The following is a 27359-nucleotide window of genomic DNA, read 5'->3' as shown; positions in this document are numbered from 1 at the left end:
GTACACAAAATTTGAGTTTCTCTCACCTCGTATTTTCCCCCTTTTTTTGAAGAATTTTCAATTTCGATTTTTCTCCCTCTCATGAAATCAGTTTGACCCAAAGTTGAGCAACATACCACTTTTCCTCTCTTCTCTATATTCGTGAATTTTTGTCTCCATTGAAGCTCCTTGCTGAAAGTAATTAGGGTTTTGAGCGTTCTGCTTACCTCTACACTCTCTTCTCCACGCAGCTCCAGATTTTGGGCAAAACACAGGTGTCCATCTCTCTTTGCATTTTCTCTTGTTTGCTATTTTTTCAATAGGTTTTGATGTCGTTTCTTACTGTTGTTATTGTTTTATTCCACCAAAGAAAAAGACAAGGAACAATTGAGAGTTCTTATTGGCTATCGACTTTTTGTATCTACCACCACTAACAACCATCACATGTATTTTCCTTGATGAATATAAGATACTTTACTTTGTCCCTACAAAAAAATATTTATTAAATAAATGTGTGGTTCGTATAAGTGTGACGATAATGTGTGGTACGTGAATGATGCATTTGCATACGTTAATATAATTCAATGCGTAGTACTGCACTTGCGATTGTGTAAGTGTGATGATAATGTGTGATACGTGAATGACACATCCGTATATATTAACATAATTCAACTTGTAGTACTGTACTTGCGATTGTGCATAAGCAATAACATAACTTATATCCATACGTATTACTACTTTTGATGCGTTCATACGTTAAACAAAAATTAAGAGTCATGCGTTTCAAGAAACAAAACAAAATAACTTTACTCATCAATTATTTGAATTCAGTACACATCGCACGAGATATTATGTATATATAAATAAATATTCAAATGTGGCAGAGTACAAATTTTTTTTGGCAAGATGTTATGCCGCTGTAACACCCATTACAAACCTTGTATCATTAATCGAGTAAACTATGGCACGGTCCTTTTGACGTGTCAAAGCAGAATGATAAAGTTTATATCTTTTTCTGTGATTGTAATATGCTTTGCATGGATGGCTGCAAGTTGTGTATGATCGAACAAGTCGATGAGAAACTCCTCTGCAGCGGTTTGTAGGGCCGATTGCAGCAATCCACCTTCCTGCTAGTGGGCCATCCCACACTCGTGCCCAAAATCTTCCCATCCCTTTCAGCTCCAAGTCTTGCATGAATTCTCGAACAACTTTATGAAAAGAACTTTTTGGGATAAGAAGCTTGTATCCGCGTTGGATTCTCCTTATCTCTTGAAGAGCGACAGTGCCCGGTTTCCATCTCCTCTTCTTTTGTGGTGGTCCTTGTGCTCTACGAGGAGCACATGTTACTGCACTTGAGGAGGCTCCAGCTTGTGCTCTAGGTGGTGGATCTTTGCGTGATGTCTTCCCAGAGCCAAAGCGATGACATGCTTGCTTGGTCCGTGCCATGCAAGGAGGGCAAGACGGAGAAGAGATAGAGGTTGGGGATGTGAAAATGGAGGAAGCAAAGAAATCAAGATGTGAAAATGAGAAGAAGAATGAACTTTTAACCCATTTAAATCCCAAAACTGGGTTAATGGAGCTTCATACGCACTGTCCATCGTGTGATTGTAAATCAATAACCTTGTATCGGAATGCGATGAAACTTCACACATGCACTCGTTGGGTGGCCAAGAGCCCTTTTTTTTTTTTTAAGTGCCTGCGGACCCAGGTCCAAAGTCTGGCGCATGTGAAGTTTCCTAGCATTCCGATACAGTTTAGTATTTTAAAAATTATCCCACACCAAAATTATGGGTGGATTGATAATTGAGAAATCAACATCGTGACTACTAGTGCCCTTAAAAACTTTGCACCACATAAACTATATAGAGGTATTAGGAGTAAAGTCTACAACAAGAAATGGCAAATTTTTGCATGTTATTCCTATTGAAATTGACAGTGCTAACAAAAACTGTAAGTGAGAATTGAAAATACAGTAAAGATGCATAGTCAAAGTTGAGAGCGAAGGACAAGTGTAAAAATTTAATTCATATTTTAAGGGTGCATATAATAGTTTTTCATTGGGACATAGTCATATGTCCAATGCACGAGGATAACACTATGCCAAGAAAGATAACATTGCCAACTGTGTTCATTCCATTGGAACGAATGCATCCTTCACTACTTGAATATTTCTTACAAGTTGGAAGTCCTTGGGAGTTACAATGATGCGCTTTGCATGTATTGCACAACATTGAGCATCAGTCATCAAGTCAACTAAAAAAGGCCTTTGCAGCACATTGTAGAGAATGAAGACATTCTTTTGTGAAGCGATCAAGTCTATCTTGACCTTGTACCAAAAACCACCTTTTGCTTTCTGTGCAGTAGAGTTCTTGCACAATCTCGCAAACAAGTCTCCAAAAGTTCGCCTTCGGAATGATGAGATCAAAAGAGCGTTGATACCTTCTAATTTCTCTCAAAGCCACTATACCTGGCTTCCACTTATGTTTCTTGTGAGGGCAACTTGAGGAAGGTGGACTAGGTTGAGAAGGGGGTGCATCTAAGCCAGTAGATGCTCCAAGGGGTTGAACACGATATGGGGCTCTAAGTGGAAGCTTATTTGCAATTGCCTTAGACCTAGCTATCTTTCCTACACAAGAGATGTGAGAACTCAATGAATAAGATAGAAAGTGAAACCCTCTTTTATATAACCCTAAACTGTGAGACTCATTCACATAGATGCACACTCTCTCTTTCTCTCTTAAACTATGAATTGCATTCACACTGACTCACATTGTTCATCTTACTATCTTAGCTCTCGAATCCATTTACTACCTTGTCAAAGCCTTGTTTCTAGCCACTTGGCATGGTTTTCTTTGGCACTTGAGGCTTTATAACGCACTCTTTTAGTGACATGACATGATTCCATCATGTCTGCAGCCAGTACTTTCATTTTCTCTCTTTTGCGAGAGTTTAGCTTCATCTACTACTATAATTCTATACCACCAAGATAGCAATTGGATCGTTGGATTGCTACCATTCACCCCTCCACCATGATCAGTTTTTCTTTGGTATGCACCACGTGCTATCCAATGTGAATTTTCCATCCCTTGTGTGGACCAAATTCCAATGCCTCCCTTTTCTGCAAAGTATGGCCCATGTGCCTTAAGGATATGCTACAAAGACACATATCACACATGAGTAAAACTATGCTCAATAATTTAAGCAATTCATACAATTTTAAAATATGAACTTAGTACACACCATGTAATGTGTGATAGAGCTTTTGCCCCATGCTTCCACCATATTTTCATAGAAGCTATGCACAACATTGATAAATTCTTGCTTATCTTCATTGTTAAACACGAAGTAAGGGAGCCAATTTGTTAAGAATTATCCAAACCTTAGCTTTGGCCAATCTTGTGTTTCCTCCATTACTTTGATCAGGAACTGCAAAATCTAACTTTTTCCACCTATCGTAGTCCTGCGGCCTACGAACCATGACATTCCCTTCCTCATTGATGGGTACTGAGAGAAACTTCCTAGCCTTTGATCCTCCAAAGCAAGGCTTTTTTGGCAAGTTACCAGATTTTCGTGATCTCTTCTCATGTTTTTCAATCGTCACTTGATGCTTGTGTAGCCCAATTTCTGATAGCACTCGCTCAACATTCCTACACGTTGCAATGGCTTCTTTTTCTGTTGAATCCTATAAGCAAAGCAAATTTATTCATATACAAGTTTCTCCATGATTCTGACAAAAGCATGCAATGAACAAATGTGAATACGATCCAAGGGAATGTTGAAGATGGGCTTCCAAGTAGGATCTTCTCTATTGTACGTCGGTGCAGCACTTGTCACCTTTTGCCAATTCTTCTTTCCGTTCTTTCCTTCCACCCTCTCTGTCAAGCTATATAGGCATGGATTCTTTGTATTTGCACCATTGGAGATTCCACACATGCATTTTAAAGTTTTCAAGTCTCCTACAAGATGACATTCAACTGAGAGCATCTCGCCATGTTCCTAATGATCGATGATGCTTGGAATGCTCTCAGTTGAAGTATTGACGATACCCTTCAACTGAGAGCATCTCGCCATGTTCCTAATGATCGATTATGCTTGGAATGCTTGTGTGCATCAAGAATAGCTGCAACACCTCAAATGTTTCCTTAGGAACTTCAAATTCAGTGAGCCACCACACATGGCGCTCAGATTGAACATTAAAGTTCCCTGGGTTGTTCTTGTTGAATTATAAAGCTCTATTCATCAGAGTTACACTAACTCTTTCAAGCTTTACTCCTTTGACGACCTCACTTTCATCTAATTTTATAACAAACTGCAATTTACCATTACATTCCTCAATAGACATATTGTAGTACATTACCATTTCTCACTGCACCTTGTTAAAATCTAAATAATAATTATTGAGTTTAGTGAACTTCACCTCATATGCATTTTTGTTCCCAACCTTTAGTGTTTCCACACATTGAACATGCATGGGATTTCCTATCAACTCCAAAACCTTTGTATTAAGTTGCCGTCGGGCCTCTATTAACTTTGAAGGTTGAGGAAGAGACACAATTCTATTTCTCTTCACCACACGACCAAACCCAACCTTCACACCTTTGAATATCTTTGAGTAAGTTGTTGTGCTAATGCCGGCCCTCTTACAAATAGATTGTGCATCCACAGCTGAGAATTCATTTGACATATCTTTTAATGTGCACTCAATCACCTTTTTCTTCACAGCCTTAAACTTAGATTGCTCAAAGTGTTTTCCAGTGTACTTTCCTTCAACAATCTACTAATACACGATCCAACCTCACCCTCACCTAGGTTCTCTTTTTGAGCTACCTTACATGCTTTGATATGTCGCTTCCACTGGCCACTATTCACAATTAACTCATTGATTGGCTTCTTCTTTCATTTGCGCTCCTGTGTTAGCTTATTGTTGATCTTTCTCAAGTCTTCCAATTGTGCCTTTGTCTCCTCATATGAGATACCAATGTCATGGATAGTGTCTTGCATTGAAATAATTTGATTGTTTTGTTGAATTACAGTGTCATTCAATTGTACCACTTATCCTATGAGCTGTTGTATATGAAGTTGATGTGTAGTGATCACATCATGGCAATTTTTTATGGTTTCCTGGCAAGTTGTAAATACTTTGAATGTCTGATCGTTGAGCCGCCTAATATAACCAAGTAACCGATTTTCACCCTCACACACATACTTCAGCAAATTTGTGATTCCTGAGAAAGTTGGAGGTCTATTGTTTAAGGGGTCAATTGGGTAGATTCCCCCATCAACCCACAAATCCACATGTTTCAATCCCATTTGCTTGTAACTCTGCAAAACCTGAGGGTTGACACTGGTACGCTGGGTTCTTTTGAATAATGGGGCATATTCAATCTCTACCTCCATATGCAGCTCCTTCTTTCGTGTATTCATTTTACTATTAATAAAAACAAGGAGCCTACTTGGTTATCACAAGAGGTAGAGTGGAGATGCCTAGAGAGGCACACAAAGGTGCCAAGGGAAAGGAGGGTATAAGTAATTCACTCTATTAATGAAGGTTGCATAAACACAGAGAAGAGGCCACAATAGAGCCATGAGAGAGTATATATATGGGGGGAAATAGCTCAGAGGATAGGGATGTCCAAGACTTTTCGTATTTTAGATATTTCTATTTTGCCTCCAAAAACATCTCCAAAAAACATGAAATTTGACCAATTGGTTTGTTTTTTGACCAAAATCTAGGATATAAAAAATCCCCAAAATATCGTAAAAGGAACTTCCAAAATTTCATTTTCCTTGTTCTCGATTAAAAAATCAATTACCTCGTATCTACTAATCATTTTGCATTGAAAATGAAGCACCACACTCCCTTAACTAACTCCTTTTTTAATATAAAATTTGGTTGAAAAAGACTTCTTCAATGAGAAGAGAGAAGGAATTTGAGTATATCTTTGTAGATAATATAAAAAGGCAAAACGAGATTGAAAAAGTGGAGAGAGAGGAGGATTATTTTACTATTATTCTCTCCTCTTTTTCTTGTTTTAAGGAGGAGAGAGGGGGGGCTAAAAGGCCCATTTGTGAGTTCATTTTTTTCCTAATGAAAAAAATCCTCAAAGTCACAGTCAAACAAATAGATAAAAACAAACAAACAAACCCAAACATCCATATATTCCCCTATCCTTTCGTTCTTTCTGGCATTGGTGTTAGTTGTTTTTTTAATGTTTAGGAGACCGAATCTCTACTAGTTGACATGCTATCTTCTTGTTCATGGATTTTCTATTGTTGTGGATTTTTGGACATGGGATCTATGCTCCTGGCCACAGTGTCAAGAGACCTTGCTCTCCAGGTGTCCAGACATCATCAAGTTCCATTTATTTTATCTCCTTCATATGCACCATAAAACACAATAAATTGTAAATAAAATTAATCTGACCATTGCACCCACAAAACTAATAGAATGTACTTTGTAAATTTTTAAATTAAAACCAACTTGACTATTAATTTGTAAAAAGAAACCTTGTAGTTACATGAGTACATGGCACAATCAACCAAATAATTTTATAAATTAAAAATTAACCCCTCTTCACAGTGCACATGTATACATGCTACATACACATTAAATTATAATGAAAAATGAACCCTCACTATCATATGTATGTGCTTTGCACCAAACATCATGTAAATTGTAAAAATAAAATGCATTTGTAGATAGCCATGGTCAACAAGCAAGTCCAATCTACATGGGTTTTTGGTTACGCAATATAACTCATAATGCATTAAAGAAACATTTAAAAACGAATTATTACTCATAACATTTGATAAAAGAAATTTGTGTATTTTTCACTCATTCACATCATCACACCATAGGTTGATGAAAAGCATATAGGGATATGAAATGTTGTCAGTCAAACATTGGTCTTATCTTTGTTTACTCTGTTTGGCAGTCAATGGTTTTATTGTGAGTCTATTTTGATCTCTTTGGTCTATTCAATGTCAAGGATACAATACGATTAAGATTATGTTTGGTTTGAGTACTTGACTATGGGATTTCAAAGTGCATGCATGTTTGCATATCATGAAGCTTTCGATTGCACATGTGCATAGGTCATGTTGAAGTTTTTGCATAGGATGTGGTTTGCTTGGGGAAGTCTAGTCTAGTCATGTCTATCTTCTAGTTTTCTTCCTGATATTTGTCTTAATGGTGGACCATGTGGCTTTTGTAGGAACTCCCTCTTTTTCTTAGTTCTTTTGTGTATGTGGATGTTATCCCATATAGTCGAAATGGCATGTCCCTCCACTCCACCAATAGTGGTTCAACATGTCCCACTACTGGTGCATGAGTACTCCCTCCATTTTGAAGCTAATTGTATTTGTTGGGTTGGCCTTCGTCAATTTGTTGCCCTTAAGCTTCCTGTGGATGCGAAACTTTGCTATTCCTTCCTAGCATCTTACAAGACATATTTTGGCTTGATGTATGGCCGTAAATTCTGCCTATCTTTAGCTAATATCACCGAGGCATTGTTCTTACCCATTTCTATTTCATTACTAATAATAGCAAAGGAAATTCTTTCCCTTTTACAAAAGGAGACTTCAATCCCCTCGGTACTTAACAAATTTATTAACAACTCAGGGATATTAGTGGCCCATATCTCTTGTCTTGTATGGAAGAAGTTCTGTCAGTTCTTACAGAAGTAAGCAAAGTGCATATCTAAATGAGAGCGGAGTTTTGAGCCTGGGATGTGCCTAAAATTTACCAAAAATTTTGGAGTTTAGGGGGAAAATATTTAACATCGAAGGTGGCAGTTGCAGCTAGGATAACTTTAGGCACCAAGTGAAAGACAGCTTTTAAAAGGAACTCGAGCAACACTTGTGGATTTTTGATAATTTTTTCGATTTTCCTGTGGAATGCCAAGAGTTGTCAGTCAGTGCAGGATGACAAGACGGATGCGCAGGATTTTTCAGAGGCTGAAACGGAGCTCGGATGAGGAAGAGGCAAAAAATTGGCCAAGATTTGAAAAGGTGGACCAAAACTTGGACCAAAGGGGGGGTGCCCTTTGGGACTTTAAAACCCCCCCCCCCCAAATTTTATGCAACAAGGCATGGAAAAAACGTGATGAAGATGGCAAGATGCAGGCGCTGAAAAATGCGCCATCTCCCCCCCCCCCACATGATTGGAGGCTGTGAGCAACCTATCTGACATACATTGAGCCTCAACTTCTCCCTCTTGGCTGATCGTATTGCCAGTCTTCGCACGAGATATAGCTGTCTGGATGAAGAGATCAGAATCTAGTCTTTCTCTCTCCTCCTCTCTCTTCTCTATGGGTTATTCATGTGTACCATCTTGAAGGAGGAATCCGAGAGGGAGAATGAAGGAAATGGTGGTGGAGATTGATGGAGATGCTGAAGATTGATGTATAGCATTGGATTGAGAGCAATGGAGGCTCGGTCAGCTAGTTATGCGGTCATTCAAGGTATCTCGGGTTACGTAAAAACACGGTATGACAATTTTTATGAAGAAAAAATGAAGGATTTTTTATAGTTTATGATGATAATTATGTTCTTATTGGATGAAAATTTGTTTGTGTGCTAGTTGCATCATGAGTAATTGTTGTTCATCAAAAAATATTGATTTTGCAATGATTTACATGCTCTATTTAATTCCCGTAAACCCGAAATGCGGTTTTTAAGTGGTAAAATGGTAGTTTTTCCGTTTCGGGTGGGTGATAAGTGTTCCCATGGGGGGAAAATGGAAGATAAATTAAATGCTAGTATGTTGAAGTGATTGGAATACGAAAAATCAGAAAATAGCATATTTTATTGCCAAATAAATCAAGAAAATGGGAAAAATAAGGAGAAAAATGAAAATACGTCTTGGAAAAATAAGGAAAAATATAATGATTGTTTGTGGATGTATGATAATGGCAAAGCATGAGGTTTAGCCTCAGTTTTCCCTATCTCTTTGTCAAAGTTTGTGATTTATCGCTTTTTATACATCAAAACATGACAAAATGAACCTCTACGCCTATGCAACGAAAGCAATACCTAAACATAGGGGGTTGGGATGTTTGAATGGTGTGATTTGTGTGCCGATTGTTGCTAATTTTCCAATGCATGTCATGACATAGAGTTCATGGTATTTTAATTAAGAGGATAGTAGCACAAGTGTTATCTCGGTGCTATCCTTACATCGCCACAACAGGTTAGTAAATGCATTGAAAAGCTTGGTTGTGCATAACACGTGTTTGATTGAAAATGATATTTGAGCACTTTAGAATCATCCACTTTGCATGTGCATGTAAACCATGGTATCGGAACAAAAAACATGGATGCATAGCACTTGTTTTCAATGACAATGACCCACGCTTAAGTGTGGAAAGGCATCCTAAGCCGTAGGATAGACGTTCGTTTCTTGGGGGATTATTTGGTAAGGAAACATGGTATCTCCTGGACTACTTTCGAAATGAAAGAGTGGAGTTTGTTCGTTTGTTCTAGATATTGAGCAGCGCATCAAGGGGCTAATCCCTACGATGTAGGAGAGCTGCAGTGGGGCCACGGTGGTTTCCACCGGGAGGTTGCCTCCCATGTATGTGATTATCATGGCATTTATTGCCAATGTGTATGGGTTCTCCCTCTGTGGATTTTATAGAAAGGGAAATGTTGGACTACAAAACTACAAAACTATAAACACATAGATTAGGCTTTAGAACAGTTTGTCCTTGAGCAACAGATAGACGCTCCTGGCCCGCGAGGCCGTGAGGGTGTGGTTGTCTGTTATGAGCATGAGGTCCGGCTAGTGCCATAGCCAGTGCTGACCCATTTGAGGTCCCATCACTAAAGAATTATTCACTTCATCTATCAAGATACTTGAAGGTGTCAAGTTCAATCAGGAAACATTTATTTTGGCTAAAATGGACCGTCACTTCCAGCATGTTAGGAAAGGTCAACTTAGCAATGTGTTGTATGTAGCTTTTCTCTAGAAGGTTATTACTCTTGCAGCTCCTTTAAGTGGAGTGCCACTACCTAATCCTACTCCTTTTTCAAGGCAACCTCCACCTCATGTTTCCTCTCCTCCTCAATGCAACCAAACTCTGATTTTGAAGATGTGCCTTCTAGTAGGTTCCCTCGAAAAAAATGTTTATGCGCAAAGGGTCCTTCCAGTTCCCCTACTATTCCAAATCCTCCTGTACAGGAATTTGCACCTAATGTTTCTAGTGACTCTCTTCACTCATTCCTTTCCTATACAAATCTATTTTCATCCCAAAGGGAAGGACACTTAGATTCACAAATCTCTTCTTCCTTACAAACAATGTTATCTGGGCTCATGCTTTCATAGTTGATTTCTAGTGTCTAGTCTACTCTGGAAACCTCAATCACTTCCTATCTTCAGTCCATATATACAGGTATTTACACCTATCTTCAACAAGACAAGGTGGACTCCCTAACCAGCCAGCTTAGCAAGGCGTTGGAGGATCTAGCCTTTGAGAAAGCTACTTTCAATGACATCCATAAATAGATAACTATATCTACAACTTTGATGGATTCATCACGTAAGCCACCATTAAAGAGCTGGAAACCAAGATCACTCTTTTAGAGGAGGAGAATATGTCAATCACTAAGGAGAATAATTATGCTCTTGATGAGATGTCAGCATTAGCTAGTAAGCTTGGTACATGTGGGGGTCAGTTACAACACTTTCAGGAAACTGTAGAGTTGTAGAAGAAGCTTATTGGAAAACTCCACAATAAATTAGCTACCCTTTCTATTCCTCCTACAACTCCTATGGTATCTTTTGTGATGTCTTCTAAAGAGGAGCTTGACTAGTTATAGCAAAAGGCTAAGTTATGTGATGGTTTTTCTACTAAGGTTGACAACCTTAAGCACTGCATGGACTATGTCCAAGAAGATTTCGTTCACTATGCTAAATTAGTATCACCTCCGCCTTCTTTTTTAATTAAGTTTGATCAATAGCACTTGGCCTTATACATTTGCCTAAGTAATGTGGATATAGAACCTCTAAAAGATGGGTGGTAAAATTTGTGGTTTGCAAACTTGTTGAAATCTATGTTTGATAGATTTGTGGATGAGCTAATTTCTTATGAGGCACAATTACTTTGGGTGTTACATGATTCTTTGACATGACGAATTGGCCTCTCATTCTTGGGTATTGGGAGAGTTCTTCAACATGTTCAAACTTGTAGTTGAGATTTTCTTGAGTGCATGCTCAGTCTCAAGATACCTATGTACGCCTTGGAACTCATTTTTGTTACTATCTTTCCTTCATACATCAACAATCCAATCTGAATACTCAAAAGACAATCCCAAATTTGTAGATTAATACTAATGAGGATGTAACAATGGCTCAAATGGATGTGTTGTACTACTTTGCATAGGATTTTCCTACTAGATTCATTATCTTGTTGAAAAGGACGTGTTGTCTATAGTTTCTCCAAATTGTTCCTATATACTTTGTAGATGAGAGCAAATCCTTGGATCGTCTTAAGCTTAGCCTAAAGTTTAAGAAGAAATATCTTCATCTTGCATAGAAATGGAGTAGGTTTTTTATTGTATTTTCCTTTTTAATAAAACAATATCCTTCCTTTTACTCTCCATTTTTTGGGAGCATGTGCCATTCAGATTACATCATTGTAGTGTATATATGATTTCTATGTTATGTTATGTTTATGTGAGGTGTGTGTGTGTTTTATCCTTGTCATGTGGAGATAAAGTTGAAGCTAAAGATGATTAAAGGTGGATGGTGGTTGAACTTAAAGATCTTTTCGAATAATATGTGCTGAGATGGAGAGAAAACTCTTATATCCTTTAATAGTTTGAGTATATTGGTTTCATTATTATTGAAATGGTTCATCGTGGGGCTATGATTTTTCTTTCATAAAGTTTTAGATCCAAGTTTATCTATAGAAGATATGTTTGGTTGGTGGATTTGTTCGAGCTAGAGTTGGTGATTGAAGATGGTTATTTTAGAGAATTTATTCTCTTTTTCCAAGGTTGCAAGAACGCTCCCTAATTAAGTGTGGGGATGAGGTGGGGATATGTTGAGTGCTAAAATGATTATATTTTTAGCTAGTTTTGTTGAATTTTTGGGTGGTTTTTGTTCAATTTTGTGGTTTATTGTTCGGATTTGTTTGGTTCTGATAGGTCTGTTTTACTTTTGTTTTGGTCTGTTTTCTTTCTATTTGAGATGCTATGACTATTAATGAATGGTTTGAGGAATGATTCAAGAGTGTATTGGATGGTTTCTAATGGTTTGAAATGATTTCGGTTTGAGCTATATGGTTTTTTATGTCTTTTGTTGACCTTCTATGAAGTGCTCTATAGAGCTTTTGTAAATCTTCTATTTTGTTTTGTATGCTTCTATGAGTGTTCAGTTGGATGGATTTTTAGCCTGGGAATGTTTTACCAACTTGGAAAGAGATGAATGAAAGATATTTGAAGCTTAAAGAAGCAGAAGTAGCTATTGAAGAATTGAAGTAAAGATTGAAGTGACAATGGCAATAATAAGCTCTCAAAGGTCATTGTAGTGTCTCTGGTGACGTTTCATGTCAAGCATACATCTTGGGAGGGGTATCCATGACCAAGAAAGGATTATTGAGTTTTATTATTTGTTATTATCATGTAATATTAAGAGAAAGAATATGTGGGAGGGTTAGTGTATGAGAGATATCTAATTTTTAATGAAAAACAATGTAAATATGAGTGAGACTACAAGAGAGATTGAGAGAAAGACTATAAACACTATGAAGATGATGAAATATGAATACTATGTGATGAATTCCATTCAAAGTTGATCGTTCTTTTGTGTTATTTTAATTTTTTGATGGTTTCTATGAAGAATATGTAAAGATTTGTTGTGATAAATTTGTGGAAGATTCACTGTATGATGTTGCATGAAGTTTGGTTGTTCTTGGTCTTCTTTTTCTTCTTATGGTTGATTAAAGTATGAAGAACATGCTTGTTGGTGATGCCAAGAGGCATATTCCATGGTGGATTCCGTGAGTTTTTATTCCACGGTGGATTCCGTGAGGTTTTGCAGTGGATTCCGTAAAACTATATTTATTTGCCGGAGCTCATACACAAGGTTGATTCCTTGTGCGAGAAGTTGACGAGGACACATGTCCTTTTCGGGCATCATATTAATTTAATGTGCACATGGGTGATTCCATGGCGGGTAATTCTGCGAAATACATATTTAAATTAATGGACGTTTATGAGTTTAGAGTGTACTCGTATTAAATTAAGGTTAGGATAGAGTTTCAACCTATTTATTTTTTTATATTTGAAGACTGATAGGTATTCACTTTTTTTAGTTTAATTTTATTGTTTTCTAACAATTGTGAATGCTTCAGTTGATGTGTAGAGTAGGTGACGGTGGCATTCGGAAGCATTGAGCGATAGCGTGTATTCAGATTATCTAGAAAAATTATCATATTTGATGGATGCAGGTCTTATCGATAAAGGTGTGGCGCTAATATTTATTTAGGCGGGCTTATTTATTGAAGCGCTTGATAAATATTTATTATTTTGTATGTCCATGGGCTCAAGGTTTAAATCATTCATTATTGGACATTGTATTTGGGCACAGCCCGACTTTTGGGCCATCGAAGTGCTTTATTATTTATTTGGACAAAAGCAAACACAAAAGTTAAAGAATACTTATTGTAAAATTGGGCTTATTTTCAGCATTGAGATGAATAAACTTATAAATACATGCCTTGTGAAGGGCTCACATAAGGCATGGCGGGAGATTGTACCCAATTTTCCTTTTTGCCCATGTCGTGCAAATCTTCTTTCTTGCTTTTTAAGCTTAAGTAGAGTTCTTTGTTCTTGGGGACCTTCCGACACTCGCTACGTACGCGTCTAGCATCCGATTTGTGCACCAGTGGTATCACAAAGAGATTGAGATCAAGGGCTTCCAATTGCTTACCATCTCGTGCGAAGGAAAAGCTCTTGGAACGAACGGGATCTATAGTCGTGATGAACCGTCAATACCAGCGTGTTCGTGGCAGTGAAGAACCCCTTACTGTGCTATCAGATCGTGAAGGACCTCTCCTAGGAAGCAGAGGACCATCTCTAAAGATCCTTTGTAAGTCGCTTTGGATAATAGAGAACATAGAAGATTAAGCTTGGAGTTAAAAGCTTAATAATCATTATAATAAAGCTTAAGCCTCAAATTTCAACAATTGAGGCGTCAGCATGTCCTCGACGGCACCAATTCAAATGACAGTGTCTTGACGTCTTGGTGATTAGAAAAACGATTGATTTAAGCTTTTAAATTTAAAGCTTAAAGCCTTTAAGTCTTACGAAGACTCAAAACTCAATTCTCAATCTTTTCCATAGTGGTTGTTCACATTGAATCAACCTTGAATAGATTTTACAACTCTAGCAAGCCCCTATTTGTACCTGCACTTTGACAAAGACAGTTTCCAGCAAGCAAATTGACATACATAGCCTATTTTCTGCTTGAAAGAAGACCTTCATCAATTTTTGAACCCATAAAAAGAAGAAAGATTGCAAAAAAGGCATATATTTAAAAAAAAGAATGCCTTGTAAACCCAATCTTGAGCTGTGCTCATCATGCTAATAAGATTTCGAGTGTCTGAGGTTGTTTGAAATTTTGCAAGATGTCCAATCAAAATATGGAAGATTTTATGGCCAAAGGTGATTTACCATAACCCACGATGGAGCAAAAAGTGGACCTAATTATAATGCAGCTTCAAGAGAAACGAAGAGCACATCAAACTTTGCAAGCTCAACTGTCTACTCTTCAATGACCTACTCGCGAACAAGATGGACCGCAACCCGAAGATGTTATACAACATATGATCGATGCGACACTTGAAGCACAATCTATCAGGAAAGAAGCCAAGTAAAAGAAATTTTAAATTCTGTACTTTTAATGGGCTACATGATGGAAATATTGTTCTCGCTTTTATCAGTCAGTTTGATGATTATTTCCATGAAGAGCAGTATACCGAAAAAGACAAACTCAAGTGTGTCACTAACCATTTAGTGGACAAAGCATCATTATGGTGGACTGTTGTCCGCAAAAGTATTGATTGTCCTACTACTTGGGATGCTTTTCAAAATAAAATTTTACAGAATTTTCTTCCACCTCAATTCCATGAAAAAGCAATCAAATAGTGGGATCTTCTGCAACAAAGAGATCATGAGCCTATTTCACAATACACTGAGCGTTTTTGGAATGCCTCATTGCAACTTGAATGCTTGAAGATGTACCTGAGGCAATCCACAAGTTCAAGTTTATATATGGTTTGCTTGGTCACTTCTATGCATAGGTGAACATGTTTAAGCCAACGACTCTCAAGGATGTGATATCTTTGGCCCATGATGCTGAAGACAAAATTCGTGGATGAGAGAAGTGACCACAATAATTTCCAACTAATGGTAACTTCAATCAAAGCAATTCAATTCTAACTTTTGAAGATTCAATCAAAATCTCTTTGTTCCATCTTCTTTTCGTAAATCTTGGATACAACCCCTTGCTTTACCACATCAAACACAAATCCAAATCCTAAGCTATCTTTCCAGGCAAATCCCAACATACCTAAACTCCCAGCCATTACCAATAATGTTTCCAAAGCCAAACCCATAGTCTGCTATAAGTGCCACTAACCTGGACATCTAGCGGTAAATTGTCAATCCAAGAAGCCAACTCTTCACATCAACTACTTGGGAGCGACTCAGGATGAAGACCATGAAGAAATGCCAAATTTCACGGAAGACGATGACGATATCGGTACTACTTCAGATACTTTACCAAGTATGCCAAATCCTCATTCATTATTAACAATGAAATGTCTTGTGCATGGTAAAGAAAATATTGTTTTACATGATGATGGGAGCACATATGATTTTATTTTTGCAAAATTGGTCAAAGAATTGAATTTACATACTATTTCAACTCATTATCGCATTAAGGCTGTATTCTTAGGTACTAGATACAATGGTACACAATAAGTTCATGACTGCGAAATTAAAATTGATGATTATGTTGAGAGCAGAAATTTATTAGTTGTGTCTTTGTGATCTAGTGACATTATTTTAGGAATGCCTTGGTGTCATAAATATAATCCCGATATAGATTATTATACTCATTCAAATCACATTACATGGTACACACACTTTAGATAATTTTCCATTGTTTAGTCACACACAGGCTAAATGTACATTAAGAAAAGGTAGCAAATCATACTTAATATGGGTGAATGAAATTGAAGCTAAGGAAAATCAGATGCATCCTAGGCACACACAATTTCTTTCACAATTTAAAGATTGTTTTGCTGCTGACTTATCACTTGGCTTACCACCTACACGTCTTGAAGATCATAAAATAATCTTAATTTTTGGATCACAACCACCATGTAAAGCACCTTATAGACATAATTAAATTGAACAAAAAGAAATTCAAACCCAAGTTGAAGTATTGCTAACCTAAGGACTCATTAGGCCCAATAGTTCTCCTTTTGGTACACCTATCCTATTAGTTAAAAAGAAAAAAATACTTATAGAATGTGCATTTATTATCATGCCCTAAACAAAATCACTATTAAGAAAAGATATCCGATTCTTAGGGTAGATGACCTCATGGATAAACTACAAGGGGCCACAACATTTAGCAAGATAGATCTTAAATCTAGATATCATCAAGTACGATTGGATACACCTGATATTCTCAAAACACCATTTAGAACTCAATTTTCTCGTTATGAATTTCTTGTTATGCCTTTTGGTTTAACTAATGCACCAACCACATTTAGTTGTATGATGAATCGCATATTTTTAAAGCATCAGCATTGTGTAATTATTGTTTTTGATGAACATTTATCTTTGGCTTTCAAATTATTGAAAGAGAATCAATTATATGTTAATCTTAAAAAGAGTGTTTTTTTCCAAACCCAAATTGAATACTTAAGACATATTGTTTCTTTTGATGGTATTAAAGTTGATCCTAAAAATATAGAAGCAATTTTGAATTGGCTGATACCTAAAAATGTGCATGAATTACATCCTTTCTTAGATCTTGCTAGCTTTTAGAAAAAATTTGTGAGAAATTTTTCATTGCTTGCATTACCTTTGAAAAATTTATTAAAGAAAGGTATTGTGTATCATTGGTCTGATAATCTTCAAAAGTCTTTTGAATGATTGAAACATGCCTTAACACATGCCCCTGTATTCCAATTACCTGCCTTTAATAGACCATTCTTCCTAGTAGTCACTGATGCTAGTGGATCTAGAATAGGAGTTACCCTTATGCGAGATTCCCATCCCATAGCCTACTCTAGCTGCAAACTTAAACCATCTGAACTCAAGTATTCTACCTATGATAAGGAATTGCTAGCTATAGTACAAACTTTACATAAATGGAAATACTATTTAATGGGATTTGAATTCATGATCAAAACTGACAAAAAAAGTATCAAGCATCTGCTTAGTCGGCCACAAATCTCTGATCATCATATTAAATGGCTACTTTCATTCAAAGCTTTCATCCACTTATCCAATATCCACTTGGAAAAGAGAATGTTGTTGTCGATGCCTTAAGTAGAAGACCAAGTATCCATAATATCTCTTTTATGTCTTTTGATTCCCTTATCCCTATGAAAGATATCTATGACCAAGACCCCAGTTTTCAAGTTGATTGAAATAAATTAATTGCAAATAACTAGATTCCAATAGATTCATTGTCTTATTCCGATGGGTTTATATTTTATGAGAAAAGATTGTGTGTAACTGTTTCATTTAGATCATTTATGTTGCACAAAATTCATTTCCCTCATATCAAGGCCATAGAGGTATTATTTATACTTTACGTACATTGGTTGAAGATTTTTATTGGCCATAGATGGAATTTGATTTTTCTAACTTTGTATCTGAGTGTTTAATTTGTCAAAGAGTTAAATGACACCATGGTAAGCAATATGGTTTATTAATGCCTTTACCAATCTGTGAACGACCATGGGAACATATTTCAATGGATTTTATTACTAGTTTGCCTAACACCCAAGCTAATCATGATATGATTTGGACTATTGTAGATCAATTTAGCAAACAAGCATATTTCATTCCATGTAAGAAAACATTAACTGCATCTCAAGTTGCACAATTGTTTTTGAAGACTGTTTTCACTAACCATGGTTTGCCAATAGTTATTATTTATGATCATGATTATAGATTTTGAAATAATTTTTGGACTACATTATTTGCTAATCTAGGTACAAAGATTGATTTCTCATCTGCATTTTATCCTAAAACAAATGGGCAAACAAAAGCTACTAACAGTATAATTTTAGATCTTTTGCATGCATACACAATTTCAAAACCACAAACATGGGATACACACTTGTATTTACTTCAGTTTTCATACAATAATACACCACATATAACTACACAAAAAGCACATTTTTAAATCATTTATGGACATAGATTGCCTACACATGTTACATCATTGTCAAACAAAGTTAAAGCCACTGATGATATTGCCAATATGCATGATACTATTTTTGCTGAAGTTAAAGACATGATTGCGAAAGCCTAGTAATCATACACAAAACAAGCTAACAAGAAAGAAAAGTTATGAGTTTCAAAATTTATGATTATGTTTGGTTACGCATTGAAAAGATAAGAATACAAAGTGTTGAGAAATACCCTATTGTTAAGTTAGCCCCTAGATTTTATGGACCTTTCAAGATCATTCACAAAATCAATGACAATAAATTAGAACTACCCCAACACTTGAAAATCCACAATACTTTTCATATCAGTTTGTTACGACCTTTTAGAGGCCAATTACCTGTTCACCTTGTCTATGAAAACCCTTCTTTGTTAGAAGAAGAAACTGAAATCATTGAGCCTGAAATTATTCTAGACACTAGATTTATGACCACTAGAACTGGCGATACTCTAGATATTTGATTAAGTTTAAAAAATATCCTGTTGAAGAGGCCCAATGGATGCATGCCTGTGACCTAAGTACTTATCCCTCATTTCTTGCTCCACATTGAGCTAATACCAATGGAGGACAATTACTATCCCACCCCATGGGTATGATGCCATGAGTTGCATATTCCATGGTGGATTCAGTGAGACCACGGTGAGTTTCTATTCCACAATGGATTCCGTGAGGTTTTGCGGTGGATTCCATAAAACTATATTTATTTGCCGGGGCTCGTACACAAGGTGGATTCTTTGTGGGAGAAGTTAACGGGGATGCCTGTCCTTTTGTGGTGTCATGTTAATATAATGTGCATGTGGGTGATTCTACAAAATACATATTTTAATTAATGGACGTTTATGAGTTTAGAGTGCACTCGTATTAAATTAAGGTTAGGACAGAGTTCTAACCTAATTATTTATTTTGTAGTTGAAAACTGCTAGGTATTCACTTTTGTTGGTTTAATTTTATTATTTTCTAATAATTGTGAATGCTTCAGTTGATGTGTAGAGCAAGAGCGGTGGCATTGGGAAGCACTAGGCGATAACGTGTATTCAAATTATCTTAAAGAAATTATCATTTTTGATCGGTACACATCTTATCATTAAAGGCATGGTGCTAATATTTATTTAGGCATGCTTATTTATTGAAGCACTTGATAAATATTTATTATTTTGTATGCACATGGGCGCACGGTTTAGATATTTCATTATTGGACATTGTATTTGGGCACAACTCAACTTTTGGCCCACCCAACTGCTTTATTCTTTATTTGGATAAAAGCAAACACAAAAGCTAAAGCATGCTTATTGTAAAATTGGGCTATTTTTTAGCTTTGAGATGAATAAATGTATAAATACATGCCTTGTGAAATGCTCACATAAGGCATAGGGCAGGGATTGTACCCAATTTGTCTTTTTGCCTCATGTCGTGCAAATCTTCTTTCTTGCTTTTTGAGCTTAAGTAGAGTTCTTTGTTCTTGGGGAACTTCCGATGCTCACTACATATGCAACCAACATCCGATTTGTGCACTAGTTGGCGTGATAGGATATATTTTCTTACCCTGATTTTTCCTTTTTCTTGTTGTTCCTCTTAGGACTCTAAGCTTGTAGGCCACTCTTAAGTGTAGAGAGTACTAGTTGTAGTTGAGAGCAACTTACTAAGCAAGATCTTCTTCTTGTACTTGAGCTCTCTTTCCGTCTTGTGCACACATCTTTAGGCTCTCACTTTGATTTCAAACACAAAATGTAGTCCCACAAGTTCACTTCAAATCTAGATTATGAAATTTATATTAGGAACTACACACTAGGAGTTGACTATTGAGCCTTAAATTGGATTGAACCCTCCTTAGGGCATGCAATACCATAGTCAACTATATTTCCTTCCACAATAATCCCAGTTTACTTTTCTGAGTTCTTGTATTTTTCAATGGTTGACTTGGGCCATATGATCAAATCAAAGCTCTCTTATTATAGATGTTGTTATCTTAGGAGAATCACCACTAGGAGATCAATGTTTGAAGGTTTACCTACTCCATTTTCTTATACTCCACCAAAATAGTCAACCTTGGTTTGTTAGGGCTAAGTCTGTTCATTCATTCACACCATTGTATTTTATTTGAACAAGATGGATCTCTATCTCACTCTCACTTCAAGAGGTCCATTTGTAGCTCAAAGCAACAACTATGGGGTTTGATGTGAACAAGCAAAGTGGAGTACTAGTGTTTACTAGTCTATAGAGCTAGTCATTCCCTCTAAATCTCTATAAATATAAATGGATCCAATATTTATAGTGCATTGAGGTGACATAAGGTTATTTGGGGGCAATGATAGCAAAGGTTAGGTCCCTCTTTTGACTATACATTTGTTAAACTTGCAATTGAAGATGGGATCTAAAGATCATACCCAACTTCTACCACAAGATTTCAAGAAGACAATGTAATTTCTACTTTAGAAAGTTTCAACAAAAGATGAGTTTACTTTATCTCACATGGAATTGATTTTTGTAAATATCCTCTCATGTAGTCTTAGAATAGAGAATGCATTTTTGAAAATGTATAGCTCCAATTATACTTTTACATAAGCATTAAAAAAACCAATTATAATTTCCTAGATTCCTCCTTAGTGTGTGATGACTCAATGTTAACAACTTTCCAAACTTAGTCCCTTCATTAAGCTAGCATGCATGTCATCATCTCAAGTTACTTATGTTCAAATCAACTAGTTGGACATTTATATTTTCTTCAGTGAATTTGTGGTTCTTATACTACTATCCATGCAAGGGTTAATTCTAGCTTAATAACCAATGCCTTGTTTTCCTTAGGCATTGTCCTTACAACCATCAAGTCTATCCATACATCCTTTACAAGTCTATCCATCTACTTTTTCCAACCTACTTTCCCTTACAATTATCAAGTTTTGGTCTATGTGATAATGACAAGTCACATTGCTGGCCATGAGAATGTCTAGTGATTACTACTCTTTCTCTAAATTGAAGCTCATATTATCACTATTTCCCTCCTTTAATTGACATTGTCTAAAACGATATACTTATGGGAATATAAACATCTAGGGAAAATAACTAGAAAAGAAAGATGCAAACAATGGCCCTCCCAAATTCCAAAGCATAGCAATAAAAGAACAACATAAAGAATGTGATATTTAGTTAGTGCTAATTCCAAATGAGAGAATGGCCATTCTACAAAGCAAGTATACAAGGATACGATTTTCACATGGCAAGGGTGATCCAAAGACGTGTCTAGAATTTTGCACCACATTCAAGATGAATTAGACTTCCTAAAAGCCTAGGAAAACGAAGGTAGTGTGACTACATGTATTGCCACATGTGCCTTGATTATATTCACTAAATTACATCCATCATATGGTGTGTCAATCTTTGTAATGAAATGCTCCAATTGAAGTTATCCTCCAACATATGTTGTGGTCAATATAACTAGTCTCCACAAAATACTTTGCATTAAAATGGGAAATAGATGGTGATAGTACATCAATGTCAACCCTAGAATATTGCCATGGACACTCGAATATAAGTACTCCAATGTGGCATGTTAACCTTGACACACCATTCTCAATACTCAAACATTGGTACTCTAAAATGAAATGCCAACCCTACGCATTGCCATGGGCACACGATGGGTGCCTATTTTGTGGGCACACATACTTGTGTAGCAAGTGACCATATTGTCCCATTTTCTTTACACACGAGGAAATAGACAACTTCTAGACATTAAAGTGGTGGGTAGGCTTATTTGCACTAGTCACAAGTATTGGTCACTTGCCATAGTATATTGTAGCTCTTCTTTGTTAATGAGTGGAATTCCAATTAGTGTAATGTGGGCTTTGCCTTATATAAATGGGCTATTCCCGCCATTTAGAAAAAGAGTTTTAATTGGTCCTTTCATTTGCTTGTGGGCAACCCATATTGATATCTCACATCATACATGGGGAGATATCTGCAAAGGTATTGAATCAATGGCCCCTGAATTGTATGCACATTTCGAAGGCACATATTTGTCTCCACATGGAAAGTAGTAGCCCATGCAAAAGTAATAACTCTTGCATGATGTGATGCCTTGATATGACACATGACTACAAAAAGGTTGAAATTTCTTTTTAGCTTTAAAAGGCTCTATAAGTTTTTGAAAATAAACCATAACTTAATACATAGGTTCTTAGCATGTGGTACACTAGTTATTAGGAAGTTACGCACTGCAACGTCATCACTTTGGTTACTCAATTCCTTGAGATGCGCATGCTACTATTAGTCCTTTTGTCTTTCCAAATCTGTAACACCTGTGTGATATTGTTCAAGGTGGAGAACCCTCTACCCTATGTAGTATATGTAACCATCCTCATCAATGAAAGTTGCACATAACTGTAAGGACATAGCATTCAAACAATGATATGTTACATGTATTTACAAGGTCTATGATATATTTACTATTTATTATTTAAAAGTTTACTTGGGTGACTACCAAACCAAGGAGAAAACCTCGAGCCTATGTAGCACAAGGATGAGAGGTTTGGTATTCAAGAAATAAAGAGCAGTTTTTTTGAAGAGTGATTTAATAATGAAAAGAAAAAATGTATCTTTGAAAAGTTGTCACATGGCTCTCTCTCTCTCTCTCTTCACATACACTAGAGAGAGAGAGAGAGAGAGAGGGTTGGATACAAAATAAATAAAGATGGGTTTACTTTTGAAAAGTGATATATATCATGATGAAAAGAGTAAATGTGAGCCTTTGAAAAGCTTCTCTCTCTCTCTCTCTCTCTCTCTCTCTCTCTCTCTCTCTCTCTCTCTCTCTCTCTCTCTTAGATAGATGAATTTCTTTTCTAATTGAAGATGTATGCAAGGAAACGATATTTTAATGGTTTATCATGTGCATGCATTGTGTATATTCTAAAAACACCCACAAATGCACATACACTATATAAATAGATAAATTTTCTTAATGAAGTGATATTTTAATGGTTGAACATATGCATGCATGCATGCAATGTGTGTATATTCTAAAAAACCCCACACCTACACATATACTTTTAAATAACACACATGTACACAATATATATGCACATGTACACACATATACATGCACATATATGTGCAAATATATACTCATATATGCACATATGCACACATACATGCACACACGTAAACATACAAGCAAGAGAAAAAAATACAAAGAGAGGGGGACAGCTTGAAAAAATCGCTAAGAAAGAGAGAGAACTATGAAAGAGAGAAGAGAGAAAATAAAAGAGAGGGGAAAAAATAGATACAAACTTATAAAATATAACATGCGTACATACATACATATATACCCATTATACACAAATACACACATACGTATACACAACATGTACACACAGCATGTTCACATATGAGGTGAAAAAAGATGAAAGATGAAAAACTTGGGAAAAAAATAAAGAAGATGAGAGGAAGAGAGGACACACACACTTATGAGGCCACATAAATGAAAACACATGCACATGCATATACAATATACACATATATAAGGTGAAAAAAATGAGCCTAGAGAGAGGAAGAAGACTTGCACACTTACGAGATTACACAAATTGAATTATTCATATGAAAAATGCATATACATATATACACTTATTTATATATATACATGCATATATTGCACATATGTGTTTATATCTAGAGAGAGAGAGAGAGAGAGAGAGAGAGAGCATAGAAACACTAAGCGAAGGAGAAAAGGAAAAACTATGTTTATGTGTATATATATGTGTAGAGAGAGAGAGAGAGAGAGAGAAGAACAAAAAATAAAGGAGAGGAGAGAGAAAAAGAGAGGGGAGAGAAAAATGATGAGCTTATGAGACAAGACAAATGGACACGTTCATATAAATTCACACACACACATACATACAGGATTGGCTTATGAGACTAGACAAATGGACACGTACATATAAATTCACACACATACATACATACATACACGATTGGGTTCTTTGTGACTCAACTATCCATGAACCTTCTTGCCACACATGAAATTTGGACTAGAGCAAGAAGTCTCCTAATTGTTATTAATATTGGTGCTTCAAACCTTGGTGTGAAGCACTAAAAGAACAATGGCACAATGTATTGGGAGAATCTAGGCACAGGCCACCTAGTATCATTTTACCATAGCAACATTAGTTGGCATATTGGACCTAGCTTGACTTTCACCAAGTCAACCACACAAAAAGCAAAGAATGATGTGTTTGCTTTCATACGTCCACTCTATAATTAGATTAGCTACTTTCAATTATCCTCATTGTAATGGTATTTCAAACCACTGGTATCAAAGCCTCTCTCTCAAAGCTCCTATCTGCAACTTCAATAGTGGATATGATACTTTGAAGCTTCTCAACTACTTCCTTCATGGATGGCCTATCAATCCTGTTCTCTTGTAAACAATTAAGAGCCAAATTGATAACATTCCTCATTGACTCAATTGCATATGTAGAAGCCCCATCCACAAGCTCCAAATCGAGCATATTATCTAGGCAAATTTTCTCTTTCATGGATTGGACCATAACTACCAAGCTCAAATCATCTGGGTCCCTTGCAAAATCAATTGCCCTCTTAGAAGTCACAAGCTCCAATAGGACCACACCAAAGCTATACACGTCACTCTTATCTGTTAATTGATAGTTCTTATAATATTCAGGGTCTAGGTAGCCCATTGTGCCCTGGACACATGTCGATACGTGTGTAAGGTTGGGCTCGACAGTGCGTGAGAGCCCAAAGTCTGCAACTCTTGCATTCATAGATAGATCCAAAAGGATATTGCTTGACTTCACATCTCTATGATAAATGGGTGGATATGCTGCAGAGTGTAGGTAAGCTAACCCCTCTGCAGATTTAAGTCCAATCAATAGTCTAGTTCTCCAATCAAGAAAACCTTTTTTGAGGCCATGGAGGTGGTCATACAAGTTCCCATTGGGCACATATTCATAGACTATCAAAGGTAGCTCCATATCAACACAACACCCTAATAGCCTCACCAAATTTTTGTGATTGACTTGAGAGAGGATCCGAACTTCATTGAGAAGTTGCTCTATGCCTTTGATGTTGCCTATCTTAGCTGATTTGATAGCCACCATTGAACCATCATCTAGGATTCCCTTGTATACTTCCCCAAATCCTCCACATCCCAAGATTCGATCTTGTGCAAAATTGTTGGTTGCTCGCTCCATTTCCCTATTACTGAATAGCCTTGCAGACTTTCCCCCACTATTTGCAGCCAAAATCATAGACCTCTCCAACACAAGCTTGGCATGGGCCATGTGTGCACTCCTTCTCTTCATGTATGCAATGACGATTAACGAGGTGAAAACTATAAGTCCAATAAACCCAAGAGTAAGTCCTGCAAGAGAAACATGTGAGAAAATAAGTCGAGGTAGATAAAACATAGATAATTTGTAGCTTGCAGGACAACATAAAATTTAGAGTTACCGATGGCATATTCGATCTTATGACACTTGATGCTGTTGTGTTTCTTGACACAATACGGAGCTGTAGACACACAAAACCTAAGTAAAGATAGTGTATGTGGAGTGAAGTTGGGCTTAAGATGGCGTACATGCAGTCAAGTCAATTGGAAATGAGATGTGGGCGTGCGTTAAGGTGGGCAAAAAGAATAAAGAGTTGTGGAGATGCAAAGAAATGCATATTTGGGTCATTTGGTGGCATAGTTATAATGAGATAAGATGAGATGAGATGAGACCAAGCAGTGCAAAATTATTACCAAAACAGTAAACAAACACAGTACCTTTGGGGCATGTGCCTGTGCTGGATTGCCAGAGGTAGCTCTTGTTGCACAAACAGACCTTGGTGAGGTTGGTGGCAGGGGAGGGCAGGCATGCGGAGTTCGCACCGCACTGCGTGTCAGAAGAGCAGGGGGGCTCATGGGGCTTATCCCACTGGAGCTGGAGGCCAAAGTGCCAAGAGCTGGGCTGGGAGCCGCTGACCCAATTCACCAGGCTCGCATATCCGGTGTTCTTGATCGTGACACGGAACGAGTAGCGGTACCTGGGATTACCAGCCGTGGGAAAGGAGCAGCAGACGAGGTTGCGGCAGCTCTTCTGGGGGAAGACTGCGAGGACCCGGCTACAGGCCTGGCTCTTGTCCTTGCAGGACAAGACGGAGGAGATCAGCCAGAAGGAGGAGGCGTTGAAGTAAAGGATTGTGTTGTTGGGGCTAATGGAAAAGGGCCCAGAGGGGTCCAGGGAAAAGTTGCCGGAGGAGATGCTCTCTCTGGTCATGCAGGAGCTGCCCAGGAACTCCCCCGTGCCAATGACCATGGTGTGTGTGCACGCATCGATGCTGTGCACCGGGTAGCTACCTGACAGGCCCCTGAACTGCAACAACGCCTGGGGGGTGCAGGTGAGAGGGTATAGAGGGTGCCCGCAGGAGCTCCCTGTGCTGAGTGGATATGGCACCTCCAGCTTGCCACATGGCGGGCATATATTAGTAGCTCCTCCATGCGCAGCCTGATGATGGATGAGTAGGATATTCACCACCAGGGGAAGAAGCAGTAGTAATGCTGCTGCCATTGATGCTCTTCTATTTGGTTTTTTTTTTGGGGGGGGCGGGGGAAGCTGCAGCAATTTTAGAGTAGTGAGATAGGTAGGAAGGAGAAAGACATACGCAGGGAACGCTGAGCACTAGAATGCCCGTGAATTAGACACGTGATATCTCAAAAGGATGCTTGCGATTGTTCTATGTTGCCTTGGGATTAAATGTCCTCATCAACATAGAAATGGTGAGTGCTTATCCATCGAACTGTCAATTTGTTTGTTGCTGAGCCCATGATACATGCATATCGATCAGATTGTCGATTTGCTTGTTGATAAGTCCTATTCTCTTATGGGGTGTTGGTGAAACTTGAGTCGAA

The 27359-nt window shown here is 37.3% G+C and overlaps 1 protein-coding gene across 2 annotated transcripts; it reads right to left on the bottom strand.

Moving 5' to 3' along the window:
• Nucleotides 1-24537: 24537 nt before the first annotated feature.
• Nucleotides 24538-27025, bottom strand: LOC148021778 (wall-associated receptor kinase-like 20). 2 transcript variants are annotated; one of them, XM_087696657.1, is made up of 3 exons: nucleotides 26235-27025; nucleotides 25919-25978; nucleotides 24538-25829 (listed from the first exon to the last, which is right to left on the bottom strand). In XM_087696657.1, the coding sequence occupies exons 1-3, from the start codon at nucleotides 27016-27018 to the stop codon at nucleotides 24748-24750; spliced, it is 1926 nt and encodes a 641-aa protein (XP_087552783.1). In that variant the 5' UTR covers nucleotides 27019-27025; the 3' UTR covers nucleotides 24538-24747. The 2 variants fall into 2 exon arrangements, with proteins under 2 accessions (XP_087552783.1, XP_087552784.1); XM_087696658.1 differs by lacking the exon at nucleotides 25919-25978.
• Nucleotides 27026-27359: the final 334 nt, after the last annotated feature.

The sequence above is a fragment of the Lygodium microphyllum genome, chromosome 17 (assembly GCF_053477565.2).
Source record: "Lygodium microphyllum isolate KBCC chromosome 17, Lygodium_microphyllum_v1.1.10, whole genome shotgun sequence".
Lineage (NCBI taxonomy): Eukaryota > Viridiplantae > Streptophyta > Polypodiopsida > Schizaeales > Lygodiaceae > Lygodium > Lygodium microphyllum.
Note: the sequence above shows the minus strand (reverse complement) of the source record. Positions and strands in the feature narration are given on the sequence as shown.

Excerpts from the sequence above, each read along its gene's own strand:
- LOC148021778 (XM_087696657.1), bottom strand. The coding sequence starts at position 27,018 with ATGGCAGCAGCATTACTACTGCTTCTTCCCCTGGTGGTGAATATCCTA. Across the intron at positions 25,979-26,234 it reads CACAGGCACATGCCCCAAAG|CTCCGTATTGTGTCAAGAAA; the intron begins GTACTGTGTTTG and ends GTGTGTCTACAG. Across the intron at positions 25,830-25,918 it reads TAAGATCGAATATGCCATCG|GACTTACTCTTGGGTTTATT; the intron begins GTAACTCTAAAT and ends TTTCTCTTGCAG.